The 27,534-nt window shown below is 39.6% G+C and overlaps 1 protein-coding gene across 4 annotated transcripts in view; it reads left to right on the top strand.

Annotated features, from left to right (window-relative positions):
• TSEN2 (tRNA splicing endonuclease subunit 2) overlaps window positions 1-20,443 on the top strand; it is a 52,121-nt gene extending 31,678 nt beyond the window's left edge. For 3 of the 4 annotated variants that reach the window (XM_077116503.1, XM_077116504.1, XM_077116505.1), the window contains exons 7-12: window positions 5,558-5,608; window positions 7,861-7,999; window positions 16,161-16,197; window positions 16,716-16,827; window positions 17,948-18,037; window positions 19,043-20,443. In XM_077116503.1, coding sequence (XP_076972618.1) covers window positions 5,558-5,608; window positions 7,861-7,999; window positions 16,161-16,197; window positions 16,716-16,827; window positions 17,948-18,037; window positions 19,043-19,102 — 489 coding nt within the window. In that variant the 3' untranslated portion in view covers window positions 19,103-20,443. The remainder of the gene's footprint in view (window positions 1-5,557; window positions 5,609-7,860; window positions 8,000-16,160; window positions 16,198-16,715; window positions 16,828-17,947; window positions 18,038-19,042) is intronic. The other variant, XM_077116508.1, reaches the window with a different exon arrangement.
• Window positions 20,444-27,534: the final 7,091 nt, after the last annotated feature.

Here is a 27,534-nt window from a genome sequence, read left to right as displayed (position 1 = left end):
AAATTTTGATAAAGCAATTGAAGCCCTCTAAACTGTAATTATCCCAGTTATTTCTGAAGAGTTCTGTCTCTGTTCCCCATCTACATTCCCTCGATAGACACACACACACCAGCACCCTCGATCAAAATGCTTTTTAATAAGCAAGATCCGGCAAGTAAAAAAAAAAAATTGATGCTGGGGGTGGGGAGTTATTCAGAAAAATAAATTTGCAAGTTGATTTTGCTGTAAATGGTAAATAATTGTACAATAATATCCTAAAGTCAGAGCAGTCAACTTTTTAAGGTTAAAGAGACTTAACAATTGTTATTAGAAAATTGCCCCTTATTTTGCCAGTTCCAGAATACTTTTCTTTGACTTTGCTGTTGGAAAAGTATCTGGGAGGAGATTTGCTGCAGGTGTTGCAGACCAGCTCATTCCCAGACAAGATTCTCTCCAAGGTAGCAGCCCAGCCAGCATTCCCAAGTCTAATACTTAGCCTCAGGGCCTCAGAAGGTTGATTTTTATCCCAGCTCAGAGACTGATTTGGGCTCTAGGGATAGCATCTGCACTAGCTATGTGAGAGCCCAGCGAGTAGGCCCGAAGATCAGTTTAGTAATTTACATTGAAAACCACATCCCACCTCTCCAGACCAGCACATTCTCTTCATTTAGAAAGTTCAAATAAGAGGCAACATTTTAATTGGGAGGCTGCTTGGTGGACATAGAATCAGCACAAGAGGAGTGAATTGAAGGATTCATAATGCTTAATAGCAGCAGGCTTATCCTTTTCCATAAAGGAGAATAGCCTATTTCTTGATTCTGAAATTTCTAAGATTTTAATGTCTGACTTTCAATTAATTTTTCATATAAGGTGGTGTCTTAGTTTGCTAGGGTTGCCATAACAAAAGTATCACTGGCTTGATGGCTTAAAAAAAAATACAGGAATTTATTGTATCACAGTCCTGAAGGCTAGGAGTTCAAAATCAAGGTGTTGGCAGGGCCCGGCCCCCTCTCAAGGGAAGGATCTGTTTCATGCCTCTCTCCTGGCTTCTGGTGGTTTGCCAGTAATCCTTGGGCTTCAGTTTCTGCCTGAATTTTGCTTGGTTGTCTTCTCTGTGTCCAGATTTCCTCTGATATGGATCCCAGTCATATTGGATTAAGGGCCCACCCTCACCCCTTTTTGCCTCCCTAACTAAGAACATCTTCAGAGACCCTATTTCCAAATAAGGTCCCATTCAGAGGACAATGGCTAAGACTTGAGCAGGTCTTTTTGGTAGATACAGTTCAGCCCATAAATTGTGATCACATTTCTTGTTTTCCTGAAAAGCCACCATTAAATTGAAATTATATGTAACAATTAGTTGATAGCATCTAGAGTGGAGAAGGAGTACATGCCATTGAATCTGTCATCTGAACCCTTGGGCCACTTCCTCTCCCCTGCAGAGTGCAGAGTAAACATTGCCATCTTCGTTGGACTCCTCACTGTCTGAGTTACTGTCAGCTCACTCTCCTTCTGATTGATACAGTTTTTCTTTTTGTGCTGATATTATTTGCAGGACTATTGCCTACATTTTCCTGATCCATGATGATCTGTTAGTCAAACTCCCAAGTTTTGTGGGTACCCTACTGGTGCCTCTGTGTATTACTTTTTTGTACTTAGAACTCTTTTAGAGTAAAAAGAGAATTTCCTTTCTTTAAAAAATAAAACCAGAGAACTAGTTCCCATGCAGGAAAAGATGATGTGGGGTACTCAACAGTAGGTAATGAGTGATGCCTAGCATTCACTGGACAGTGAGTGACATGGTCTGGTCTTGCTTAGGCTTCCTCTTATGCTCCCAGGCTCTTTTCATTTGTACATAACCTCCCCTCTTTCATGGTTCTTTTTCCTTACCATAATATAGATTCCACATAGTGGCATCCAGTGAGTAGAAAATTTCATGTTTTTCCCCCAACATTTTTAGTTGCTTTTTACTGTTGTGTAGATCTTGACTGATCTCTCCTCTACCTACCCACTCCATATGTCAGAGACTTCCCATAGAACTAAACTTCTGAAAACTTTCTGTATATTTAAACTATGAGACAGAATTTGAGACAATTTAGAAAAAATATAAACTTATATCACAGCCTCTTATATAAGGTTTGAAAAATTACCCTCATTTTTCCTCCATAAATATATTCATGTTCTGTTCAAGTGTATACTGGATGCATAGGAAATTTAGATAAAGTATGATAAATCAGATATTCCTCTAAAAAGATTTTGTGAGATGATGGGAAGGAGAGAAAAGGACCATGGCCTGCCACTTTCCTTCATTGATTCCAAAAGTTCATTTGAAACCAGAGCCAAGAAAAAATTTTTAAAAAGAAAGAAGGTTATCTTATCATAATGGTTAATAAAATATACTGCAAAGTGACAAAAATAAAATAACGCAGCATTGGTGTAAGGAAAAGGTTACTGGGCCAGAAAGAGTCCCACAACAAAACCATCAGTGTGTGAGAAAGTGGCATTTTACATCGATGGGTTTGTGTTTTGGGACAGCTGATCAGCCATTTGAAGAAAGATAACACTGTAACTCTACCTCTAACATGTACCAAAATAAATTTCAGATGAATTAAAGAAAATTTTTTAAATAGAAAAAGAAAGCAAGGGTCGATATTTATATATTTTTGAGATTGGTAAGATCTTCTAAAAGTGACACCAAAAACAGACCATAATGTATAGATTGGATTACTCAAAGATCTGAAATTCTCTACATTAGCAAAATTCCAGGCAAAAGATGAAATGGGGAAGAAGTATTTGCAGTATGCAGTGGGGTCCACAAGAGACAATCTTAACGTGCCCCCTTGGTTTTCTTATCTGTAACATGCAGGTGTTGCTTCCCTCAAGGGATTACAGTGAAGATTTAACAGGGTGATATATGAAAAGTGCTTTTCCTGGGAGGTGCTTAGTATATTCCTCATCATTTCCCAGCCCCCTGTCACATTAGCTGGCTTTCCTGGATGGAATCAAAGAATGGCTTTTATTTCCCTTTGTGACTCTGTCTACATCCTTGAAATAAAATGGCAGAGATTTTCAAATGAACAAATCTCCTGTGATTTTAAAATGACCTACAATGGAATTTGGTTTGTGGGTAGTTTGCAAGATGATATGATTATGCTAAGTGAGGGTTAATGTTCACAGAAAACTGCTTTTGAGAAACAATCCTTCATTTTCGTTTTCGTTACTGTGTATATAGGTAGAAACATAGATAGTCTGTATTCTGTATGACTAAGTAATGGGTGGTGGGACGCTTGTAGGTAGTGGCCAGCAATTTGGTCTTTATTCTAAGTGCAGGGAAAGCCCTCGGGTTACTATTAGACATCACAATTACCATGATACAAACAGTAATGTATATATATACTGGGCCTAGCACAGTTCCTGGCCCATATAATAGGTGCTTTGTTCCTACCTTAATTCCCTCCCTAGTAGCACATAGACGCTCTTTCTCCAAATTGTTTATAATGACCATAAAGTATATCTTTTACTTAAAGAAGAGAATTGTGGTCATATACAGCGACTGGCTTACATATGTCAAATGTGCTTTTTTTCCTCTTCTTGGCTGGTTGGGGCTATTATTCAGGCCTGCCAGAGCCTGAATAACAGATGCCATCTTCCACATCCTACGTCTTTATTATCTCTTCTTTCAGTCTGACATTTAAATCCATACCCTTCATAAACCAGCCATGATGATAATTTACTCTCTGTAGGTATTCATTCTGGTAATAATTAGATTGCCATGCCAGTGAGCTAATTTGCTCCATTGCTTCCTGGAGATCTGTTATTGAGACCTGTTTTTCCATTATAATACTTGTGATCCCTAACTAAATTTATAGATATGACATTTAAAAGCATCATTAAACTCTTCCCTCTATCTTTATTAGAACTATAAAAGTAAAATTTTGCTAATGAAACCTTGGGGGACAAAACCACTAAATGAAACCTCAGGGGACAAAACCACCAACCTCCATATACCTCCTCTCATCTATGAATTAATTGATTCTAAATAAAACCAACTCAATTGAATTAAGATCCTCTCCATCTTAGTAATAAGTGCCCTAAAAGAGGTTTGCTTCAATTCATAAAGGTTGTCACGTTGTAGATGAATAACACTGAGGCAATGGTTTCATTGGTTCTTAGGGAGAAATATATATTTGCTGATGATAGAAAAGCATGTCCTATGAGTGGGGGGGCAGGTAATGATTTTACTTGCAGAATTGGGCTGAAAAACTACATTTTTCCAAACATACATGCAAAAAATAAAAAATAAGTGAGAAGAGTAGCATTATTTTTCATTTTTGCAAATTACTTTAAGGCCTGGCTTTATGGAGTTAGCTGAACTCTCATATCTGCTTCTGTATTCCTTCTGTTGTGACAGCGCACATATTGTTGCCTCTGGAGAGCATGAGCAGGAAAAAGGCAAGCACATCACATCTGAATATTACTACGAAGGCAATTTTGATCTTGAGATTTCCTGAAAGGGATTTAGGGGCTCCAGGAACTCTGGATCACACTTTGAGAATCACTACTGTCAAGAGAAATGTCATCAGTTAGCTAGACCAACAACAACCCTGGGGAGGATTTGGCTGATACCTGATGGATGGCCAGGATGCTTCCTTGTAGCTACTTGAAATCCCCTACTCTTGCATAGCCTGAGCTCTCTTAAACATTACCATCCCTTGTTCCGTTGTGTGCACACGATGCAGGCCAAGGAAGGTAAGGCAAGGGAGGCAGGTGTATTTCTGTTGCCTTGCTACACAGAGGACCCCTCCTCATCTGTGCCTAGTGACAGCAGAAGTGAGGCAAAAGCAGAATATTTGTTGTTTGGTTATCAGTCTAATCTTTAAAATAGAAAGTGGCCTGGGTTTACTAATAGCTACCATTCAGCCCCTGTGTGTACATAAATCCAAGCTACCTATACAAGTGAAGCAGGCAGCATGCAGGTATTTGAGTGTTGCCATCTCAGTGTGATTCGATTCAACTCGGGCCAGCTTTCTTTGTCATCCTCCTACCTCTTCCACACAAGTAAAACATACTGTACAAAGAAGTCAGTGGAAAAACAGGGTGTACCGACCAGAAAATTACTTTACAGCAGGGATGGACTGAGAAAATCACATTTTGTTATGCAACCAGAATCTGCACCACTCTTCACTGATCTCTTTATATATTTTTCTCATCTTAATTAATTCTCAGCTAATCTACATAGAAAATCCAGTGAGCAAAGGTTTATTGTTGTTATAGCTGTTTACACCATTCTTCAGTTAAGTTGTGTGACTTTTTAGGGAAAAGAACATTATGAGAAAAATCCGTACAAATGTTTTGTTTTTTACTGATTTAAAACTGTTTGTGACTATCATATTTTCTTAGATTTTTTTTTAATCCTTGCAATTTGAATGAACCATGTATGCTTAAAAAAAATGTAATCATTTAAACGATTTAAGAACATTGATTTGTATTTGAGGTGAAGAGAAGTCAGTCTATAAAAGAATTTCTCAAGAATGTGCAGCTGCTTCTAATGCTCATTTTCCGCTTTCTCTGTTTTTAGGCGTTCTTCCTGGTCTATGCTTTGGGATGTCTGAGTGTTTATTATGAGGAGGTAATTGTTTTATTTAACACAATCCAATTAATATTTTTCTGATGTTAAAATTTAATCTTCTACAGATCAACATAATGCTTTTATACAAATGTATCTACTTCCAAAGAATAAAGCAAATTGAATTATTTCTGTAAAAGTTTTGGGTTTGGGTCCAAGATTGGACTGCTTGACAAAAGCCTGCTGTGATGCCGTTAGGCTGAATTTCATTCCTGAGACTGGGAGAACAGCAATACCTGATATAATGATCGAGAAATCTACATCAGAACAGCACTGGGAATTAACAATAAAAATAAGAGTAACAATGTTTCTTGAGAAACATTTAGCACCTATTATAGTAAAGTCTGTGTAATAGGTGCAGTATGTGCAATACCCCTAGTCCTAGTGAGATTTTTACATATAGGGGAACTGAGGCTCAGAGAACTTAAGTAACTCACGCAAGGTCACACAGCCAGGATGGATAAAATTAGTATTTTATATCAGGATAACACCAAAGTCCATGTTTTTGTACCATAGCCACTGCCTTTAGAAGAAAGTAGTACAAGAAACTGATACCAGTGTTTGCCTCCACATGGAAGAACTGGGGGGCTGGGCACACAGGCAGGATGGAGATTTTTTCACTGTTCACTTTTTGTACTTTTGGAATTTTGAGTCTTGTGAATATATCCAGTCAAAAACAATTTAAATAAAAGTTAAAAAGAGAAAGGTAAGCAGAACAGTAAGGGGATCCAAGGAAGTATATTGTATTTATACTGTTCTTGAGTTTAAATTTTTTATTGTAAAATATAACATATACAAAATAAATGTCAAAGTACATTTTAACAGGTAGTTATAGAACAGATTTCAATGTTTGGTATGGGTTACAGTTCCACAATCTCAGGTTTTTTCTTTTAGCTGCCCCAAGACACTGGAGACTAAAAAGAAATATCAACATAATGATTCAGTGTTCCTACTCATTTGTTAGATACTATCTTCTCTGTTTAAACTCCTCCTTCTCCTTTGATCCTTCTCCCAATCTTTCAGGATATTTAGGTTATGCCCGTTTTAACTTTACTTTTTTCTTGTTGAAAAGGGGTGTCGACCATATGGAATAGAGGGATGGAAATGGTTTATGTTCTTGGAGAGAAGAATACCTCTGGGTTTCAGGACTTATATGGTCTAGAAACCTTCTGAAGGTTTTAGGTTTCTGAAAAGTAAACTTAGTGCTTGAATTGGGAGTCTACTTTTATCATCCATCAAATTCTAATCACATGAATCTTTTTCACAAATATTCCAGGGGTTTGAGAACGGGTGTCAGCTGACAGGTGATTTCCCCCAGGGTGGCTATTCTGAGCCCCACCCTGCCTCCTTCCGGGGCGTTAGCTGAAATTTGTCAGAACATCTGGAAACCTAGCTGTTACATAGAAACCCCACCATCCAAAAAATAGTGAGTGAATCATATTGAATCTAACAAGAACATATTGAATCTAACAAGAACAGCCTTCTTGTTAGAGGGGGAATTGATTGTTCACTTACAGGGGATTTGAAGAATGCCAGTCATGTGTGGAGTGTCATCTGGAGTCTCCATCTTAGGATCAAGTAAAAAGAGAGAGAGAGAGAGAAAGAAAGAAAACACAAAGAAACAACTCTAACTCCTGTTGATGGTGTTAAAATCTTAGACTGAGCCTTCTCTTTCCCTAAAATGTTCTTCCCCAGTCCACCAGTACCCCCTCTCTGCTCCCCTCCCCCACCCTCCTCTCACTTAGCGGCTCCCTTCCTGTCCTCAAATGTTGCTTTCTCGGGGAAGCCTTTTCCTGGTCCTCTAGAGCAGTGCCATCCAATGGAAATATAACGTGAGCCACAAATGTGAGCCAATGTGTAATTTTTAATTTTTTGGTAGCCACATTTTAAAAGTTTTTAGAAAATCAGGTGAAATAAATTTTAATAATGTTACATAGTTTATCAACCCGGTGTATCCAAAGTTATTGAGATATTTTACATTCTTTTTTTTTTCTTTTTGTACTAACTCTCTGCAATTCAGCATGTATTCAACACATCCAGCACATCTCGACTTGGACAAGCCACACTGTGACTGGTAGCTGCTGCCTTGGACCACATGTGGATTAAATATTCTAGTAAACTCCTCCACCCAGATACCATGCTTGTTTTGTTCACTGCTACCACTCTGCAGTTAGTGTTCAGTGATTCACTGAATGATCGGTGAATAAATATATAATAAGTGCCTCTTTTTTTTTTTTTTTTTAATACAACTTTAGGAGCCTTTAACAATAGTGAAGCTCTGGAAAGCTTTCACTTCCATTCAGCCCACATTCAGGACTACATACATGGCGTACCATTACTTTCGAAGCAAGGGCTGGGTGCCCAAAGTGGGACTCAAGTACGGAACAGATTTATGTAAGTAACTCTTTGGTTTGGTGGACATGACAGCCAGGATTTGCATTAGATCCTCTAGCAAAGAGGCAGATTGAACTGGTTTTATCTGTCATTGCTGGTCTTTTCCAAGATGTCTTCCTCCTGGCTTAGATATAATGATGGCTATTTGGATGGAGGGGGAAGTGTGTCTTATTTCCTAGGGACTTCAGTAACAAAGCTTCCAAATTTAGTGGCTTAAAACAACAGGAATTTATTTTCTCAGCTCTGGAGGCGCAAAGTCTAAACTCAGGGTGTTGGTTAGGGCCATGCTTCCTCTGAAACCTTGCCTCTTTTCCAGTTTCTGATGTTTACTGTCATTCGTTGGTGTTCCTTAGCCTGCAGCTGTAGCACTTCAATCTCTGCCTCATTTGTGATGTAGCACTCTCCCCTGTGTCTCCTCAGGTCTGTGTCCAAATGTCCCTCTTCTCTTAAGGACTTCAGCCATACTGGATTAGGGCCCACCCTACTCCAATATGGTCTTACCTGAAATTAGATAAGACCTGCAATGTCCCTATTTCCAAACAAAGTCACGTTCTGAGATATTGGGGGTTAGAACTTCAACATATTTTTTTGCAAGACACAGTGCAACCCATATCACAGTGGGTGATGGCAGGGAAGAGGGAGGTGACTCCAGAAAGAGAGAAAAGGCAATGTAGGGGGAAAAAACTAGGTGTGAAAGCCTGTAGCCCCAAATCAGGCTTTTCTTTTCTCTCTCCTTTGCTCTGTAATTTTAGGAAAGAGTTCTGATCCCCATCCCTACCCACCAAGTAGCCATGTGATTTAGGGCACTTCATTATTGGGCCTTAGTTGCCTCATCTGACCAGTGAGAGTCATGATAAAATTGTATTAATAATCACAGTTGTCATTTATTGAGCATTTTCTATGTGCCAGGCATTGTCCTAAATGTCATACCTGTATTATCTCACTTAATCCTTATAACAGTCCTGTCTGAAGGGCGCTCTTATTATCTGTGTTTTTCTGTTAGGGAGATTAGTCTTGAGAGAATAGGTCATTAGCTCATAATAGTTTCCAAACCAGTAGCTTGGAGAGCTGGGCTTTGAATTCCAGACCCCAGGCACTTAGAAGTGTCTACGTGGTTCTGCCTCCTGAATCTTCCTGGCTTAGAGCACAAAGCCTGGGCCAGATGATCTCTTCATTCAGCAGACTGTGGCAGGGGTCTTCCCTGGGCCAGGTAATACGGAGATGAAAAAGGTACATAAAAAGTTGCCTTCGTAGAGCCTAAATTCTTGGAGTGGGGGATAGGGGAAGACAGGCAAGTAAACAAATAAATATGTAATGTCATTTTAGGAAGAGGTAAGTGCCATAGGAAAATAAAGCAGGGTGATGGGATAGAGAATGACGGCCATTAGTGAAAATGGTCAGGAAAGGATTCTAAGGGTGACATTTTAGCTCAGAAGTGAAGGCAGCAAGTAGTGAGCAAGTCATGTGAGAATCTGAGGCAGAATATGACAGATGAACAGCAAGCACAGAGGCCCCCTCAGCAAGTTTCAGGAACAGTGGAATGACGAGTGTAGGTAGAACTTAGAGACGCCAGGGGACAGCAATAGAGTGAGGTCTGATGGCGGGTAGACCAGGCCATGTAGGGCCTGGCAAAGACTTGGGTTTTATTCTTATGGTGGGGAGTCTTGGGAAGGTTTTGAGCAGAAGCGTAACTTGAGGTGGCATAATTTAACAGGAACCCCATCTGCTCTCTTGCTGATAGACTGATAGAGACGTAGGAGGAAGCAGAGAGACCAGTTAGGAAGTTGTTGAGAAGGTCGTCCTGGCAGGCAATGATGGTGGCTGAGATCGGGTGGCAGCAGTGGGGTGGTGAGGTGTGAATGCACTCTGATTATATCTTGAAGATGGACCGACCAGACTGGATGTGGGATTTGAGAGGAAGCAGGGATAACTCTAGATATTTGGCTTCATGCTTTGGGTACGTTAAGCAAGTCAAATGGAGAGGTTGAGAAAAGGAGATAGTTCTAAAGCACAGGAGAGCCTTGGCCTATGACTGTGGGAGTCATCTCTTTATATATGGCATTTAAAGAACCAGAACTACCCAGCGGGCAGCATAGAACCGAATATAAATCTTTGGGCTTCTTTCCAGCACTAGGAATATTCCTTTGAAAAGTCACCCAAGCTCAATTTCTACATCTGTTAAGTAAGGGCACTTCCTAGGTGCTTTTTAAAATTGTTTGTGAGGCTGCAGGAAAGGATTCAGGATATTTGAAAAGGCCTCCTAAGAAGCTGTGGCCCTTGCAGTCTTTTAAGCTTTGGTACACAACTCTTCCATGTGTTTCGAGCCCTTTTAAGTACCAGAAGGAAGCCAGTTCAATCTTTAAAATCTTGAAATGCTCTAAAATAATGTTATCAACCTGGAATCATTGGATGGTCTTTCAGGGGACTCAGAGCCCCCTAAAATATTAAGTAAAATGTCATGATTGTACATTAGTGCATTTTTTCTGGTCCCAAAGTCTAGAGCTTTCATTAAAACCCCAAAGGGGTCAGCAATACAAAATAAAAGTTAAGTACCACCATTCCTCCAGGTTAAATCGTTTCTCTTGTTTTCTACTGCCATTCCTCCAGGGTAAATGGTTTCTTTTGCTTTCTTCTATGCCTGTATTTTAGGTACAGATAATCTAACCCATAGTTACCACACAAATGATCAGGATTAGTTTGAGATTAGTTTGCCAGGCTTCCAGGTAATTGTGTTGGCCCTAAATCCTGTTTAAATATGTGATGTGCTTGCTTCGTTTTTCTTTATTGGCTTCCTGCCCTATTTTCTTTTCATGCTCCTGTGAAAATAACCTTTCCATGTAAACGCTTCTCCAGCTTTCTCGTTAGATGGGTGAATCTGAGTAAAATTTTCCAGTGGACAGGGCTACGATGATGCATTAAGAGGTGGCATGGGGTGATGGAAAGAGAGTTGTTACTGGCTCTACTTCTTACTACCACTGTGACCCAAGGCCAGTTGCTTGAGCTCTCCATGCTTCTGCTTGCTCATCGTATGATATAGATGTCAGCATGTTCATTTTGAAGCAGATGCGAGAAATAAACGAGGTTATATATGCCTAAAAGACATTCAACAAAGACATCTTTTCCCTGCAACTTCTATTTTCAGTGGTCAGGCTATATTTGTGAATGGTGAACAGAGAGAACTTTTCTGATTTAAAAACAAACTGTTTTATTAAGAATGGGTGGGTAGATGGGAAGGAAAATAAACAAACTCTATTTCACAACCGCCTAGAGCCTCTGCCCCCATTTGGGCGAATCATCCCTTTTCAGTCTTGTAAAATTAATTAATGTAAGACCAGGTCTCTGACTCAAGCACTGAGTGAGACTGCCCGGTGGTAGCATTGACAGATCTTCACATTTCCTACAGGGGGGTCCACTAACCCTGGATATGAGGAACAGCTTCTTAAACTTTAATTCTCCATCGGGCATGACTGCTTGGCACTTGCTGTTTTTTTTAAAATATTATTTTAATTTTGAAAGCTAGCACCTAATTACATTAGAACTGCCAAGACAGGTTAAATCCAGTACAGTCTCTCTCTAACAATCATTTCTCCTTTCAGAGGTAATGATTCATGATAAACGGCTGTTATGAAATTCACCTCTTATCAAGAAAATTCTTCCCTTGACTAAATATTGTCAATCAAATTTCATCCCAGAGGCAGTGCTTGGAAAAAGTGGCATGACTCTCAAACGAAGCGCAACTGCCAAGCCAGTTGATCTGATCAGTTACTGCTGAAAGTCAGACTAGACGCCAAGGTGGGGCATCTTACCTGAGACTCCCCACTCAGAGCTTTTGTGGCTGCCCATCTCCTATGGTGAGCCAGGTACCTTGCCTAAATTCTTGTCTTCTCTTGTCTGGTAGTTTCAGCCTCATTGTATAGCTAAGGAAATTAAAGTTTAGAAAGATTAGTTAAGTTGCCTACATCTAGTAAGAAACAGAGACTGGCACTGTCTGGGTCCCAAACTCATGCACTTTCCGTTATACCTAAGTGATATTACTGGCAAAAAGCTAAAAAACAACTTGGGATTTATATTTTTTGTTTTACGCATGTTATTTTGGTTGATATGATTTGGTTCTATACAAAGGTCTAGTTACTCCTAAGCCTCCTTCCCATCCCACTCCGATTTCCATCGACTAAGTCTGGGTGTGTACTTTCTCAGCTCCCTGAGAATCAGAAGAGCCACAGAATTTCCAGAGGTGAAAGGAACATTCATTGCCAGTAGTGATGTCCAGCCCAGAGATTATTCTGAACCTGGGGGCAGGCCATCAGTATAGCACATGAAATGGATCTTCTTTCCATCTCCTAGTTTGGTCTTTTCCTAAACCACTTCTTGACTTATTTTTCTAGCCAGACTTTAAAAAACCTTTTAGGACTTTCCACATTTGCACACATGCAGCATTTAATCCATAAGTAGGACTGCAGGCAGTTCCTAAAATAGGGGCATTCTCTGACATAATTATAGTGCTACATAATTCCAAAGAAAATTAGCATTAGTTCAATAGCTTCTAAATATGCCACGTCCATATTTAAATTTTCCTAGCTGTCCCAAAAATGTCTTTTGTGGCTCTTTTTGTTTGTTTTGTTTTGTTTTGATAACAGGTTCCGGTCATGTTTCATTTATCAAATTGCATTTTATATCTCTCTTGTCTCTTAATCTAAAACAGGGTCCCACTGTTTGTCTGTTTTTCATGACATTGACTTTTTTGAAGAATCTCATAGGATGTCTCAGATTCCTAGAGATGTCTGTTTATTTCCTCATGAGTAGATTCAAGTTCAGCATTTTGGGGGCACTCAGGTGATGTGTATACTTGTACCATGATGCCAGGCTGTCCTGCAGTTGGTGATACTAAATTTGATCATTTGGCTAAGACCATTGTCAGATGTCCTTTATTAAAGTACATTTTTCCTTTTCTTAGTAACAAAATCAGTATGGCAATACCATCAAAATATATAAATATCTGGTTCCCCAACAGTGATGATTGTCACTTAAATTTTCATTCTAACCATCATTTCCTAGTTCTGTCATTTTTGCTGCATCTCTTATCTGGAACTCATTTGTAAGGAAGAGTTTTCCTTATCCCTCCCCACCCTGTTCTTTCAAACTTTATCTGTTTGGTTTTATTTTGAAATTACTTCAAACTTACAGAAAGTAGCAAAAATAACATGAAAACAATACATAGAACTCCAGTATATCTCCTCACTCATATACCCAGATTTACCAATTTTTGGCGTTTTGTGACATTTATTGTATCATTCTTTCTGTCTATCTCTCTGTCATCTAAACATTTGAGAATAGGATGCAGACTTTATGCTCCTCTAACAGTTGACACTTCCAGCTGCATTTCCTCTGCTCAAGGACACACAACCATGTAGCCACCTTAAGTGCAGCTGTCAGCAATTTTTTTAAAGGCCCAGTATTTCTCAGACTTCCAAAGCTTTCATCTTTCTGCTTGGGAGGCCTTTTGGAAAAAAGATTCCATTTTTCCCGCAGGACACACAGCCATTGTTACAGTTGCTATTATTGTAGGTAACTTCTTTTGAGCACTTACCATGTGCCAGACACTGTGTGAGACTGCCACATTCATTATTATACCATTTATTGTAAGGAGGAAACAGAGGTGCAGAGTGGTCACGTGGTCTTGGCACTGCTTAAACTTGAACTCAGACCTCTCCAGTGCCAGTGTGCATGCTTTCAACTTCTGAGCCCTGCCACCGTTGTAACTAGTCATCAGAAAAGACCTAATTCTGTGGGTGTAATCTGTGTATTTGATCATGGATAATGGTGTTTTAGGGCCAGTAAAGATGGTAATTTCCCCTCATATCTTCATTTTATTATTTTGGAAACTGGGGCTTGGAGAAATTAATAACGTACCTAAAACAGATGAGCGAAAAAATGACAAAAATAAATAAATAGTAAGGGGAGATAAGGGGTTAAAAAATGGGTAGATTGAAATACTAGTGGCCAATGAGAGAGAGAGGTAAGGGATATGGAATGTATAGGCTTTTTCTTTTTTTATTTCTTTTTCTTGAGTGATGCAAATGTTCTAAAAATGATCAGGGTGATGAATACACAGCTATGTGATGATATTGTGAGCCATTGATTGTATACTTTGGATAGGACTGTATGTACGTGCAGATATCTCAATAAAAATATTTTTTAGATAATAATAATCGTACCTCAAGTCATACAATGCGAAGTGACAGAGAGTAGACAAGAAACAAAGACCCTGGGTTCAATTTCTTTCCAGTGTTTTGTTTCCTTCTACTCTACTGCAGCTCAAAAAATTGAGAATTGCATGCTTCGATATTTATTTACATTTGAATTTGAACCGGTTTGCCAAATGCCTTAAATACAATTTAATTCAGAAATACAGTTATAAAAAGGACTTGTGAACATGGAAAGTAGGCAGCAAAAACAAAACTGGGCAGAGCGTTATTTCGCGGTCCTTTGAGTCCTGTACAGTCACTAAACTCATGCTACAAGTTTGGCTGAGAGCTTCCTGAGCCAAAAAGGAAACATGATTAGCTACAGAATTGATAGGGCCAAAAAGAAAAAGTTATATCAGTTCCTCAAGAGAAACAAAGCTTTCCTTTGGGCCTTTCTGCCTGGGTCTAAGCATAGGGGACGGCTAAGAGCTTACAATGTGGTTGTGTGTTAGATAAGGCAATGCTAGCGATTTTTATACATGGGAAGTCCAGGATGGGTGCCCTGATGGTTGGGCAGATCTCCGCCAGGTGTTTCAGGAATCCCAGCTTTTACCTGGAAAGGGAAGGAACCTCAGCTTTGTATCAAGGAGGGTTTCACGAGCCAGCCTGTAAGTGGCACGTAACACTTCTGCATGCATTCCGCACCGGCTGCTGGGGGCTGGCCACGTGTGCAGGGGGGGTTCAGTGAGCAGCTAGCCACTCTCTGCCACAGGTTGTGGGTCACCAAAGGTTTGCCACATGCTACTTCAGCATTCCAGGGCCCCAGGCTGCTTCCCCAAGTACCTCTGCTTGACCTCCACAGACTGAACTAAGCCCCTCTTCATTGGGCTCCCCAGTGCTCTCCAGCTCTATAACAGGGCAGGCTGATCCCCAGATGGCGGGTTCTCATGGTCATGTACACTCACATGTTAGGCTCTTACGATTTCTTTTCTCTATGATTTTGAATTTCTTAAAAATAGTTATGACACAGTATGCCAAGCCCCAACCAACAGTATTCCTGAAAATCCTAAAGAAAACCCAGGGCTCAATCTAAGACTCTATACAGGTTTTACTAAGTTTATCTTTCAGAGACTTAAAGCCTCCAGATTGTTTCTATGCCAGATAAGCCCTGTTACTGGCACTTAGAGGTACCAGTCTCTCCCAGAACATCAGCCAGTTGCATTCCCCTATCCCATAATGGCCATACCCCTTTTCGACATAAAGAAGTTAAAATGGTCATTGCCCAGATAGATCCCTGAAGATTGAGAGAATGATAGAGAAGGAAGAGTTATAATGCAGAAGTTTGGATTTAACAAATGATTGTGACTACTGAATCTTAGAGAGATATTTCTTTTAGTTTCCTGTGTATAAGAACAGCCAGAGGGAAATACCTGAAACTGTTGAATTATATTGCTCTATATCTGCTTGTTAAACTGAACTTTGAAATTTTTCACTTTTCTGTATATATGTTATATTTCACAATTAAAAATATTTTTAAAAAAAGGCATAAATCTTAATCAGCTTCACCTAAACACCTGCCACAAGTACCAGCCATCGTGACCACACAAATAATCCCATCAGTTTAAATGATTAATAAAAATGTTGATCCACAGTATATGAACTTCACACTCCTGATAGAATTTCACACCCTTGCCCCGGACAGTATAAGATAAGAAGCAAGGCAAGACGCACCTGTGCTTGGTGGGCGGTGGGTGTGGGGAGTGGGTGTTATGGTGCTGGCAACAGATTTGCTTTACTAATTGCGTTTTGCTTCAGGAAAAACAGCTTGAGTTTTAAAAATAGACCACAGGGCATATTGCCATTTATCCGCATACAGATAATTGGATGTTTGCATTCCCTTTGGAGAAGGGAAAAATAAAGAAATAAAGCAAACTCTTGATTTTGAGTGGTTATACTTCCTTTTTTTCTCTTTACAGTGCTGTATCGGAAAGGCCCTCCATTTTACCATGCAAGGTTTGGAGTAATTTTTAAATAAGTTAGTAGCTGAAAGAGATAAGTGGAAATTTTGGACCTCCAGTTTGATTTTGAGTGCCATAGCAACAATTAAAGTCATGATCCTCTTGGCCTGAAAGAACAGATGCTAAATATCAGTGCCTTCTGCACTGACATTGTTAAACTGTAGTGGTTGTCATGTGTTTTAGTATTAAGCATTGAGTTCATCTATATAGTAATTGTTCATCTTAATGAATATTAGTGAGGACTAGTTCCTAAACAGTTAAGTGAATTTACAGCTTTCTTGCTGGAATAATATTTCTGTTCCTTTCCTTGTAAGTAAGCCTGAAAGTTTGCAACTTTTTAAAGTGAAAGTTTTTCATTAATGTTTTCTCACTAGTAGTCTAAGAGAATTTAGCATCAGATGATATAAATTTCCTCTTCTCTATCTTCATTCTGGGTAGGACAGACAACATTCTTTTTAAACAGGTTTATTTCATGCTTCCTATTTTTAAAATGCCCTTTTCTGTGTTTTCCAGTTATTCTGTCATTATTGAATTAGTTGATGACCACTTTGAAGGATCTCTTCGCAGACCTTTCAGTTGGAAGTCGCTGGCAGCCTTAAGCAGAGTTTCAGTTAATGTCTCTAAGGTAACAAAACATTGGCTTTGGCATTCAAATATCATTTAATGACTTTTTTTTTTTAATGTAGCAGAATTTGAAACGTCATCTGTAGAAATTTCGTAGCATTTCTTCTGCCAGTGATGTTCTGGAGAAATTGGGATCTTTTGCTTCCCTCCCATAATTGGGCTAGAAGTTGTCCTCCCTGCATGTTACAGTTTAACAGTTAACTGAGTTCCAGTTATGTGGCTCTGAAGTTTCCCATGGGGATCTGGTGTAGTGGGTGTTGCCTTCCCAGGGGTGTCACTGTCGTGGTTGCTATTTTCTGTCACAGTTTGTAAGTACAGCCTTCACATGCTCAGGCATTCACTCAGGCACATTTACAACGGGGTCAACACATTCACACGTTTCTTTTCAAAGTTTTCAGATCTCTTGAAGAGAGAGGACGGGAACAAATAGCTATTACTAAACACGTTAACATGTTTTCAGAGAAGTTGAGTACCTAACCCAAGACCATGCAGATGAGATGCTGAGCTGGGATTGAACCCCAGACCCACCTAACTACCTGGCGTTCGTTCTACCACCTCCTACTGCCACCAAGGATGGAGGGAAAATTCATCTAATACCAGTACTATTAAGAATGAAAGTTTGGTATATTCTCTGTTACTCAATAATTTAATAACTATAAACAAATTATGGGTCCCTTCCAACTTTTTTCCCATTGCTGCTGGATGAATGACGGTAGGTAGGGCAGAAAGGCTGGCAGGAAGCAGTTGACAGCTGGTCTCAAGAACAGATTAAGTTGCTGAGGCAACTTAATAACTTCAGAAAATAATTTTATCCTGTACAAAATAGTCTGCTATTTCTGGTATCTTTATGCTATTTTGTGGGATTTATAGCATATATTTAAAATTTTAAATACAACATTTATGATCAGTGTATCTGTTTTGTGTTCTCTTGTCCTTCTCATTCGAGAACATAAACATGAGTTATAATGCTCCTAGGATGTGCTTTTTTGGATTTCTCCTTTATGATATTTCCAAGAGCACACAGTGAGAGAGAATGGAGACTGCCTGTATTCTCTGCTGATGCACCTGAACTTGCATTATTATAACTTGGTATATGGATTTTGTTTTTCATTTTTCAATAGGAACTTATGCTGTGCTATTTGATTAAACCCTCCACCATAACTGACAAAGAAATGGAGTCACCAGAATGTATGAAAAGCATTAAAGTTCAGGTGGGTAGACATGGACACAAATTAATGTCATCCCAAAGATTCTGTACATGATTTCTATCTGGAAAATGTCACAAAAGAAAGGAAAACAGTGTTGCCATGGTAACAGTCTTCTCAGGCCCTGTAAGCCCATCTCACACCTTTTCCCCACTGAGCTCATTGGACGAGATCTCTGGTTAGCTTATTCCCTGCCTCTTTAACTGCAGTGTACTCTGGTTTCTGTCCCCATCTCTCAGCTGAAACCACTCTCATAAAGGCAGCCTGTGACTGCCTCCTGCTCATGGGTCTCATTCCCAGAGATTAGAAGAGTCCCTGTTGACTTGCTGCCTCCTTGAAATTCTCATCTGGCTTATAGAGCCAAGTCTTACCCTGCCTGCCTGGGTGGTTTTTCCCTGCCAGGGCTGCCAAATTAGTTGTCCAGCCGTCCAGTGTTAGTTAGTTTCTCTTGTCTCCCCCTGTGTGTTTAGTCTTGAAGTTGTCTTTGACTCCTCCCTGCATCCATGTTGTGATGCTTTTCTTGTGTGTGTTACATTGAGCTCTTCCTCCTTTTTCACACTACCACCATCCATAGCTCTATTACCTCTTACTTCCAGTTTGTCCTGCTTGTCTCCACTATATTAGTTTTTCATAAAATGCTATCAAAATCCACTTCTCTTTTCCAAGTGGCAGACACAGACCTACCAGCACTATCACAGACCCAGTTCTCATAGTGAATGTCAGCTTTCATTCTCATTTTCCCGTTTCTGAAGTATGCCAGTGGACTACCACAGCTGAGAAAAGTTTAGCTTTTAAAATCTATGTGTGACTCCAGTAACTGTACTGTTTGCATTTAAGGTCCATATCGCTGCATTCACATTTCCTCCATATGTTTCAGTTACAGGGAATGTGAACAGGTGTCATCATCATAGAGACAGCTTTTGGTGAAATGTAGCTGTGATGTCAACGCCTGGGGTCATTCTTTCATCTCTGTCTGAGGTTCACTTGCCTTTTCGATTTGATTTCTTTCAGGAGGTGATTCTAAGTCGCTGGGTTTCTTCACGAGAGAGGAGTGACCAAGACGAGCTTTAGAATTTCTAATTTCACCAATAAATATTTATTGAGGCTCCTATGTTATGCCAAGTTCAGGACCAAATAGAAAGTCCTTTTATTATAATTGCCCCACTAATTTAAAACCTTAAAAGGGCCTAGTAAAATTGTTCCCAGCACCAAAAAAATTGTTAGTGTTTTTAAAAGATCAAATTGATGTAGGAGAGAAGCGAAGAACCCTTTGTCAGACTTCAGGTACTGCCCTTGAATCAATCCGTAACTCATGGACTGATCCTGAGCGTCACATGTCTGGGGCTCAGCCCATGGCTTTATCGACCAAATGAGAAAGTTGGACTAGATGATTCCTAAGAGGACTCCCCAGCAAAAGAGAAATTCTGTTATTATTGATTTTACTTGAAAATGATAATAGTTTACATCTATGTAGCACTCTACAGTTTACAAAACATTTTCCAACACAGGCGTCTCTTGTTATGTACATCTCACACTGTTCCCAAAAGAGTGTTGGACAGCAGAGTTTTGGGTTGCAAGACCCTATATTCCATTATTTTAAATGGCAAATTAATGTCTCAGCCTACCCAGATATGGCAACCAATTAGTCAAAGACTTAAAAATCCATTTAACATCTACTAAGGATTTCTGCATCCTGGAAGGCATTTAAAATATCAATTACCTAATTATTTAACTCTTAATGAACTCATTGGCATGCATGGTTGTACAGTATCAGGTAAAGTTACATCTTCCATCAATGAAATTTTTATAAAATAAAAATATGCAATGAAATAATATGCTTGCAGATACATAACGAATGCAATCAAAGTTTAGAAAAATGCAATGCACTAAGCCTTTTTTATTGGTGGCAGCTAGTGAAGAGTGGTTGGAGGGGCATTTGGTGACATGAGGAGGGAGATGGGCAAAGGTTGCTGTTTGATGATGCAGGAGGGTGAAAAGAGGGAGCTCGTGAATATCCAGGATTCATCCAGTGTCTCAATTCAAGAAACACGTGGACAGTCTGATCCTTGGCACTCAAGACTTCAGACATGGATGGCTATGAACCATTTGTGGAAGCAATGAGATAAGTCATCTGTTTGCATTCCCTTGTGCTGTGGTCTTATAGCTCTTGACAACCTGAGACTGCTTGTAATTCTGTGTTTTAGCCTGTCATGACCCTTCTCCCTTGCAACAAAATCATTATATCTACATGATGTAGACTTAAGGATTCAGTGTCCAAGTAATGGAGCTCCTTTTCTTCCCCTGCCTCAAATCAGTAATGACCATCAATCCATAAGAATTCCTTTGTAGTGAGTTCTCTGCTCTCTTTTAGTGCATCTTACTAAGAGCAAAATAAAGTACCGAGTTAATTACTCTTCATTGGTGATGCTAATAGTCCTCTAGTATTTATGTTGTCTGCTTTGCTTAATCCAAGCTCCTTAGTAAAAGAAAAGATTTTTGCTTTGAATAATCACTTTCTCAAAACACTGAAAGTCAGCAAAAAAATTGCAGGTGCCACTTCTTCCCTATTTCCTTCTTGTTCCTGGTGGTATTTTTTTGCCACACCTGATGAGTGCATCAAGTGCTTTTATGATAAAAACCCTTCCGTAAATCCTTTGTCAGAGTACCATCATCCACATCAGGTACTTGATCATCAACTAATATGCTGTGAAGGTTGTGATGGTTCCTCGGTATATAGGCTACGGCAATGATGTGGAAATGGAAAGTCAAAAGTTATTATTTTTAACCAGAAAACTCTAGAATGATATCCATAAGCATTATCTTTAGTCAAAGAAGTTTTGTATAAAAAATTGAAAGATTTTCATTGAGCTTCTTGTATACAATTTTTAAAGTCAATAACAAGCACGGGCCACAGTGGCTTAGTGGCAGAGTTCTTGCCTGGGTCGATTCCTGGTACCTGCCCCCCCACCCAAAAAAAATTTCCCCTTCAAAAAAAAAAGTCAATAGCAGGCAACACATCCTTCAGCATTACCAATGAGCCCTGAATTTCCAGAATGATACACCAGCAAATGTGTTGGCTTAACATCATCCTCACAGCTACCAGCTAAGAGCAGTATTAGCTAATCTTCAGAAGAGTTACTATGTCCTGGTATTTTTTTCCTCATCATTTGAAGTGAATGTACAAGATGGCTTTTGTTTTCCCAAAAACAGCCCAGATTCATCAAGATTAGAAATTTGCTTTGCAATGAGAGCAGCTTCATCAGGAGTTTTCTGCAATTCGTTGGTGAAGGTCCTGTAGCCTCACTTATAGAAGACGCTACTCTGCCCACACACTTCAAAACCTCAGGCTTACTGATTAAATCTCTCAAACCTTCCAGGCTTGCTTTAAAAGTTATATCTTTCACCAAATCATGTTTCCCCTCTGTTGCGTTTTCAACTCTTCAGAGGCCTTTGAAGCTTTCTCCTGTATCAACTCAGTGCTCCAGCGTGTCTATCCCACTGACTGCAGCTTCTGTAGCTTGCAAATTTGAGTAGCTTCGTTTAAAAAAGCATGCCATACTCAAGAACATTGCAGAGCTTTCTGGAACCAATAATACTCTCGTGTTTTTTTATTCAAGGCAAAAAATGGAACATGCACATGGCCAGGATCTTTTGTGTGTTTACCCTTCTCAACACAGAGTTCCAACTTCTTTCCTAACATGGATTTCCAATGCCTCTAGAACTCACCCACTTTCTTCATGGGTTTTTCCACTTCTGTAGGAGACATTTTTACCTAGTGAAGTGGGGAACCTGATGCAGTAACATCCCATGTGTTGAAACAACACAAGATTTGGGTGGTCAGCTAAAACAGCAGTATGTGCTGTATTTCTGGTCCAGACACAACTCGAGTGATTTTGCCTCAAGCTCTTATTATTCATTATATTTGACTTGGATAGTTATTATGGAGTAACATCTTTTGCATATCATAGCAAATATTCAGGCAATGAGAGTTCAGATAGGGACAGATACATGGTTGTTTTTATTGATCCCTTTTGAGTTCAAGTGGTGGGACTCACAGCAGATGAGTTTGAGTCTCAGAGACGGAAGTTGCCACATGTCACCACAGGTAACTGCAATGGGTGGGGTGGGGGGGCTTGAACTAAGAACTCTCAGTCCTGCACTCAGTACTGTTGCTAGATAACCACCACTAAAATAACAGTCTTCTAGAAAATCATTGGAAGTCAGAAATATGACTGTAAGAGGCTTGTCCAGGTTCTGTAAACTATAGCCAAAAAGGTGAAAGAGAGAAGCCACCCAGCACTGCAGGGGGGCCTGTAGGTGCAGTGGTGCAGGTCAGGGCAGTGGTCCTTCACCTCAAGGTTGAGACCCCACTCCCCAGAAACATGCTCAGGTACCAAATTTTGTGTGTGTGTGGTAGCATATATAACGAACTTTGCCATTTTAACCCCTTCTAAGTGTCATTAATTACATTTACAGTGTTGTGCTACCTTCACAACCATCCATTACCAAAACCTTTTCATCACCTCAAATAGAAACTATCCATTAAGTAATAACTCCCCATTCTCCCCTCCCCTCCAGCCCCTGGTAATCTCTAATTTATGTTTTGTTTCTATGAATTTGTTTCTTCCAGGCATTTCATATAAGTAGAATCCTACAATATTTGTCCTTCTGTCCTTATTTCACTGAGAATAATGTTATCAAAATTCATCCATGTGGTAGCATGTATCAGAACTCCATTCCTTTTTTACAGTTGAATAATTCCATTACATGAATGTACCGCATTTTGTTTATCCATTCATCTGTTGATGACACTTGGGTTGTTTTATGTTTTAGCTACAGTGGATAATGCTGCTATTAACATTGGTGTACAGGTATCTAAGTCCCTGCTTTCAGTTCTGTTGGGCATATACCTAGAAGTAGCATTACCAGGTCATACGGTAATCCTTTTTAACTTGTGGAAGAACTGCCAAACGTTTTTCACAGAGGCTGCGCCATTTTACATTGCCACCAGCAATCTATGAGTGTTCCTGTTGCTCCACATCCCTGCCAGTACTTGTTTCCCATCTTTTTATAAATGATAGCCACCCTAGTGGAGTTGAGGTAGTATCTTGTGGTTTTGATTTATATTTCCCTAATGGCTAATGATGTTGAACATCTTTTCGTGTGCATAGTGGCCATTTGTATATCTTCTTTGAAGAAATGTCTATTCAAGTGCTTTGCCCTTTTTTTTCTTTTTAACTGAGGGCCCCTTGAGGGCCATCTGTGGATCCAGGGTTAAGAGCCTTGGTGCAACGTGTGGTTCTTAGCTTTTAGTAATTCTCCTCAGAGATAATTCTATTGGATGCTGGGTCATGGAATAAACTTTCTAGGAAGAAACCAAGTCTTGGTTCAGCCTCTCAGTGGTTGTATAGTTTGGCAACTTACTTGTCCTTTATGCTAATTTTCTTATCCTCATCTCAACCTCATCTTGTGGTTATGTGGATGGAGAATGGTAACAAGAAACGCCTAACACCTAATGCAGTTTCCCCTACATTCCTGGAAGGGTTGACTCAAACCTGCCAACAAGCAAGTGAGCAAATGCAAAGCCAATGTATTCATTTATATTCAGAGCAAACTCTGGTTCGAGAACTGAAATGCCCTTTTGGAAGCTAAACCCATCTGATAACAAATACAGTTTGGTGCCCAGGAAGAGGAGAGTCGGGAGATTTGCTGAGGGCTTTCTGTGTGCCAGAGGAGCTGTTCTATTGAGCAGTTAGAGCAAGATGACTTACCTTTGTCCTGCCATCCAAGTAGCCTGGGACTGTAATCAAGGGAGTCACCCCTGTAGGGTGCTAGACCAGCACTGGAAGCAGTGGCACCTCCAATGGATAAAAGTCACAAACCTGCCCACCTTTTAGAGCACCATTTCCTCTGATTAGAGTGGGTAGCTAAGAGTTTTCAGTTTTTGGTGCTAGGTTTCAGCAGTTCCTTGTTTATTCTCTCTTTAGAACTGTGTAGAGAGGCAGGACAGTTAAGAGCTCCTTAGTTAGCACTCTCAGGTGTGCAAACCATGTCCATTTACTAGCTGTGCAATCTTGAGCAAGTTCCTCATCTGTAAAATGAAGGGTCACCATGGAATTAAGTGAATTGATCCTATAAGGTGCTTATTAATAGCTCAGTGTCTGGTGTATAATAGACTTTAATTTGCAGCTATGATTATTCATCTGAGGGAAGGAGGAAGCACTCATATCCTAAGAACCATAATGACTTACCTTCTATGAAGGCAGTGACTTGGGTAGTTGATTATGTTGACTCTAGAAGCTAACATTTTCTAACCACATCCCCAGACAATACAGGGAAATAACTCTGCATTGACTGTCCTGAGTTCCCTCAAGAGGTCCATGTCTCTAAAGTAATTAGTTCATATGTAATACTTGGCAGTGATTAAACCCACTTGAATGGTACAGGAATTTGAGGGTCAGAAGCCTGCCAAAGCTAGTTGGAGCTGGCTAGATTTCTCTAAGCCCTTGAGCATAATACAACAAATTGATAGTTCATTGTTTCTTACTGAGTAAAGTCTTTTTTTATCTTAATATATTTTGACCTTATTGTTAATTATTTTATTTTAATTATTTTTAACCTTGTTGTTAGAGCATATTTGTTGGCCCTTTTTTTAAGTTGCTATTTATTTTAACCTGGTTCTTAACTTGGTTTTCCCCAAGTGTGAAAGTACTTGTGTTAAAAAGAAAATTTCTCTCCTCCCCGTCACCCACATTGTGTTTGTAATGATAGTAACTGAATTGAGTTTTTAAAAATCTGCTTACAGACTTGAATAACCATCCCATGAATGCTAACACTATAACTGAGGTCCACTGCTAAAATTGAACGAGAGAAAGACTTACAGGGAAAATGAAAGTGTTGGGAGCTCCAGGACTCGGTTTGTCCTCTGGGGCAGCTAGTAAACATCCAGGAGTTGTCTGAAACAACTGTTTGAGGGCACCAGAGAGCACAAAAAACACTATACCATCCAGGGAAGAGCAGAAGAAAGAGACCAATAGCCTGTCGTGAAGAGCTGTGAGTAAATCTCTCCACACTGCAGAGGTTGGTGCCTATCCCCCACTCTCATGGCAGGCTGCCTTGGGATTCAGTCCCTGCCTGAAAATGACAGGGCTGGAGGATCGGGAGGAGGGGAATGGGGAGCATGGCTGAACAGTGACCACAACTTTTGTTCAGTGAATTCAGGTCACTAGGGCCTTTTTCTGCAGGCACCTATAGTTTCAACCAGCCCCAGACAAGAGGCAGCCCACAGCTTCAGTTTCAATCTTGCCCCAGACAGGAGTGGATGTGGGGGAGTGGGGGGTACTTAGAGACATAGTGCCTTCTTAGGGCTGCAGAGAACAATTTGCTGAAGAGCAGCTCTTCCCCAAGAAAAGGGGGCTGCATGTCCCAGCACTATTCACAGATTTTGATTTGTGAATTCAGGTCTCTGGGTCTCTGGATCTACAGTTTCAACCTGCCCAGGACAAAAGCAACCGGCAGCCTCCATTTCAACCACACTCCCATTGGGGCAGAGTTGGATGGGACTTAAAGGTATAGTACTACCTTAAGACTATGGGAAACAGTTTGCTGAAAAGGACCATTTGTTGGGTAGGCCAGGAAAGCACAGATTCAGAGAGCCATCAAAGAGAAGTTTGGCATCCTTCTGGGTCTTCTCCCCAGAGTACTTTGGAACAGATCTATGTCCCCTTAATGGTCTCTTGCCCTGTTTTGACTGGGAAACTGACTTGGGGAAGTCTTCTCTGGGGTAACCCAGAATTTGTCCTCCAGGGGAAAACAGCTAGAGGCAATGAAAGGGGAGTAAAAAAAGTATAGAGGCAAAAACAAACAAAAACAAATGGATCTGTATTTCCAAAGAAGGAACGAGAAAGGAAATTTTTTCCTGGGAGTAGAACAATTGCACAAATAGTGCAATTGCAAAAATTATACCATATATCCAAGGAGCAAATCAGATGAATAAGAGCTGAAAAAAACCTGATCAATTAAACAAGTTATTCTAAAAGTCTAGAATAAGTGGAACCAAGTGTCAGAAAATAGTCTTGGCACAAAATCAGTCAATGAGAAAACCCTAGACAAGAGAAAAACTGACTTCCAGAATAAACTTATCAAGATAATCAGATACTTAGACACCAGCAAAAAATTAAAAGGCATACTAAGAAACAGTAAGATGTAGTCCAGTCAAAGAAACAAATTAAAACTTTGATGAGACACAGGATTTGAAAGAACTAACCAGTGATGTTCAAACTAATCTAAATCAATTCAAAGAGATGAAAGAAAATACAGCTAATGAGATAAAGGATATTAAGAAGACACTGAGCACAAAGAAGAATTCGAAAGTATGCATAGAAAAACAATGAGCTTATGAGAGTGATTAAAAATACATTACATCACTATGTGATACTGTGAGCCAGTGATTGTATACTTCAGATGGTTTGGTGAGTAAACATATCAATAAAATTTCATTAAAAAGTACATGAGGAATGTAACAGCAGGTTTGAACAGGCAGAAGAAAATCTGTGAGCTGGATGACAGGACAGTTGACATCTTACAGACAAAACAACAGAGAAACGAAGGGGAGGGGTCTGAAAGAATATTTGAGAAAATAATGGCTGAGCATTTCCCAACTATTATGAAGGACATAAATATGCATGTTTAAGAAGTGTATACCAAACAGAATAAATCCTAGTACACCTACTCCAAGGCACATATTAATCAGAATGTCAAACACCAAAGATAAGGAGAGAATCCTGAAAGCAGCAAGAGAAAAGTGGCTTGTCACATACAAGGGAAACACAATAAGACTAAGTGATGATTTCTCATCAGAAACCATGTGAGAAAACAGTGGTGTGGCATGTTTAAGATACCAAAAGGGAAAAGCTGACAGCCAAAAATTATTTGGCAAAACTGTCCTTCAAAATTAAGGGAGAGTTCAGAAACAAGGGAATTCATAAAAAAAAGAGACCTGCCCTACAAGAACTACTAGAGGAAGTGATGCCAGCTGAAAAGAATAGACAGGAGAGAAAGAAGCTTGGAGTTGAGTGAAGAAATGAAGATTATCAGTAAAGGTAACTGAAAGCGTAAAAATATAAATATACAAAAGTAAGATAAGACAAAAAACCGAAGGATAAGATGGTCTAAGGTAGTACTGCCATTACACTCATATCATTGAATATTATCAATTGAAGGACATAGACTGATGGATTTAAAAATATGAGTCATCTATATTCTGTCTACTAGAGAATCGCCTTAATCCCAACAATACACATAGGTTGAAAATGAAAGACTGGAAAATGATATTGCAAGCAAGCAGTAACCAAAAAAGAGCTGGGGTAGCTGTATGAATACCAGACAAAATAGACTTTACATGTGAAACTATTATAACAGTCAAAGAAGGACACTATATATTAATAAAAGGGGCAATCCACCAAAAAGAAATAATAATCATAAATATGAATGCTCCTAATCAG

Source organism: Tamandua tetradactyla, chromosome 9 (assembly GCF_023851605.1).
Source record: "Tamandua tetradactyla isolate mTamTet1 chromosome 9, mTamTet1.pri, whole genome shotgun sequence".
Taxonomy (NCBI): domain Eukaryota; kingdom Metazoa; phylum Chordata; class Mammalia; order Pilosa; family Myrmecophagidae; genus Tamandua; species Tamandua tetradactyla.
The sequence above is the reverse complement of the archived record's forward strand: the minus strand, read 5'-3'. Positions and strand labels throughout refer to the sequence as shown.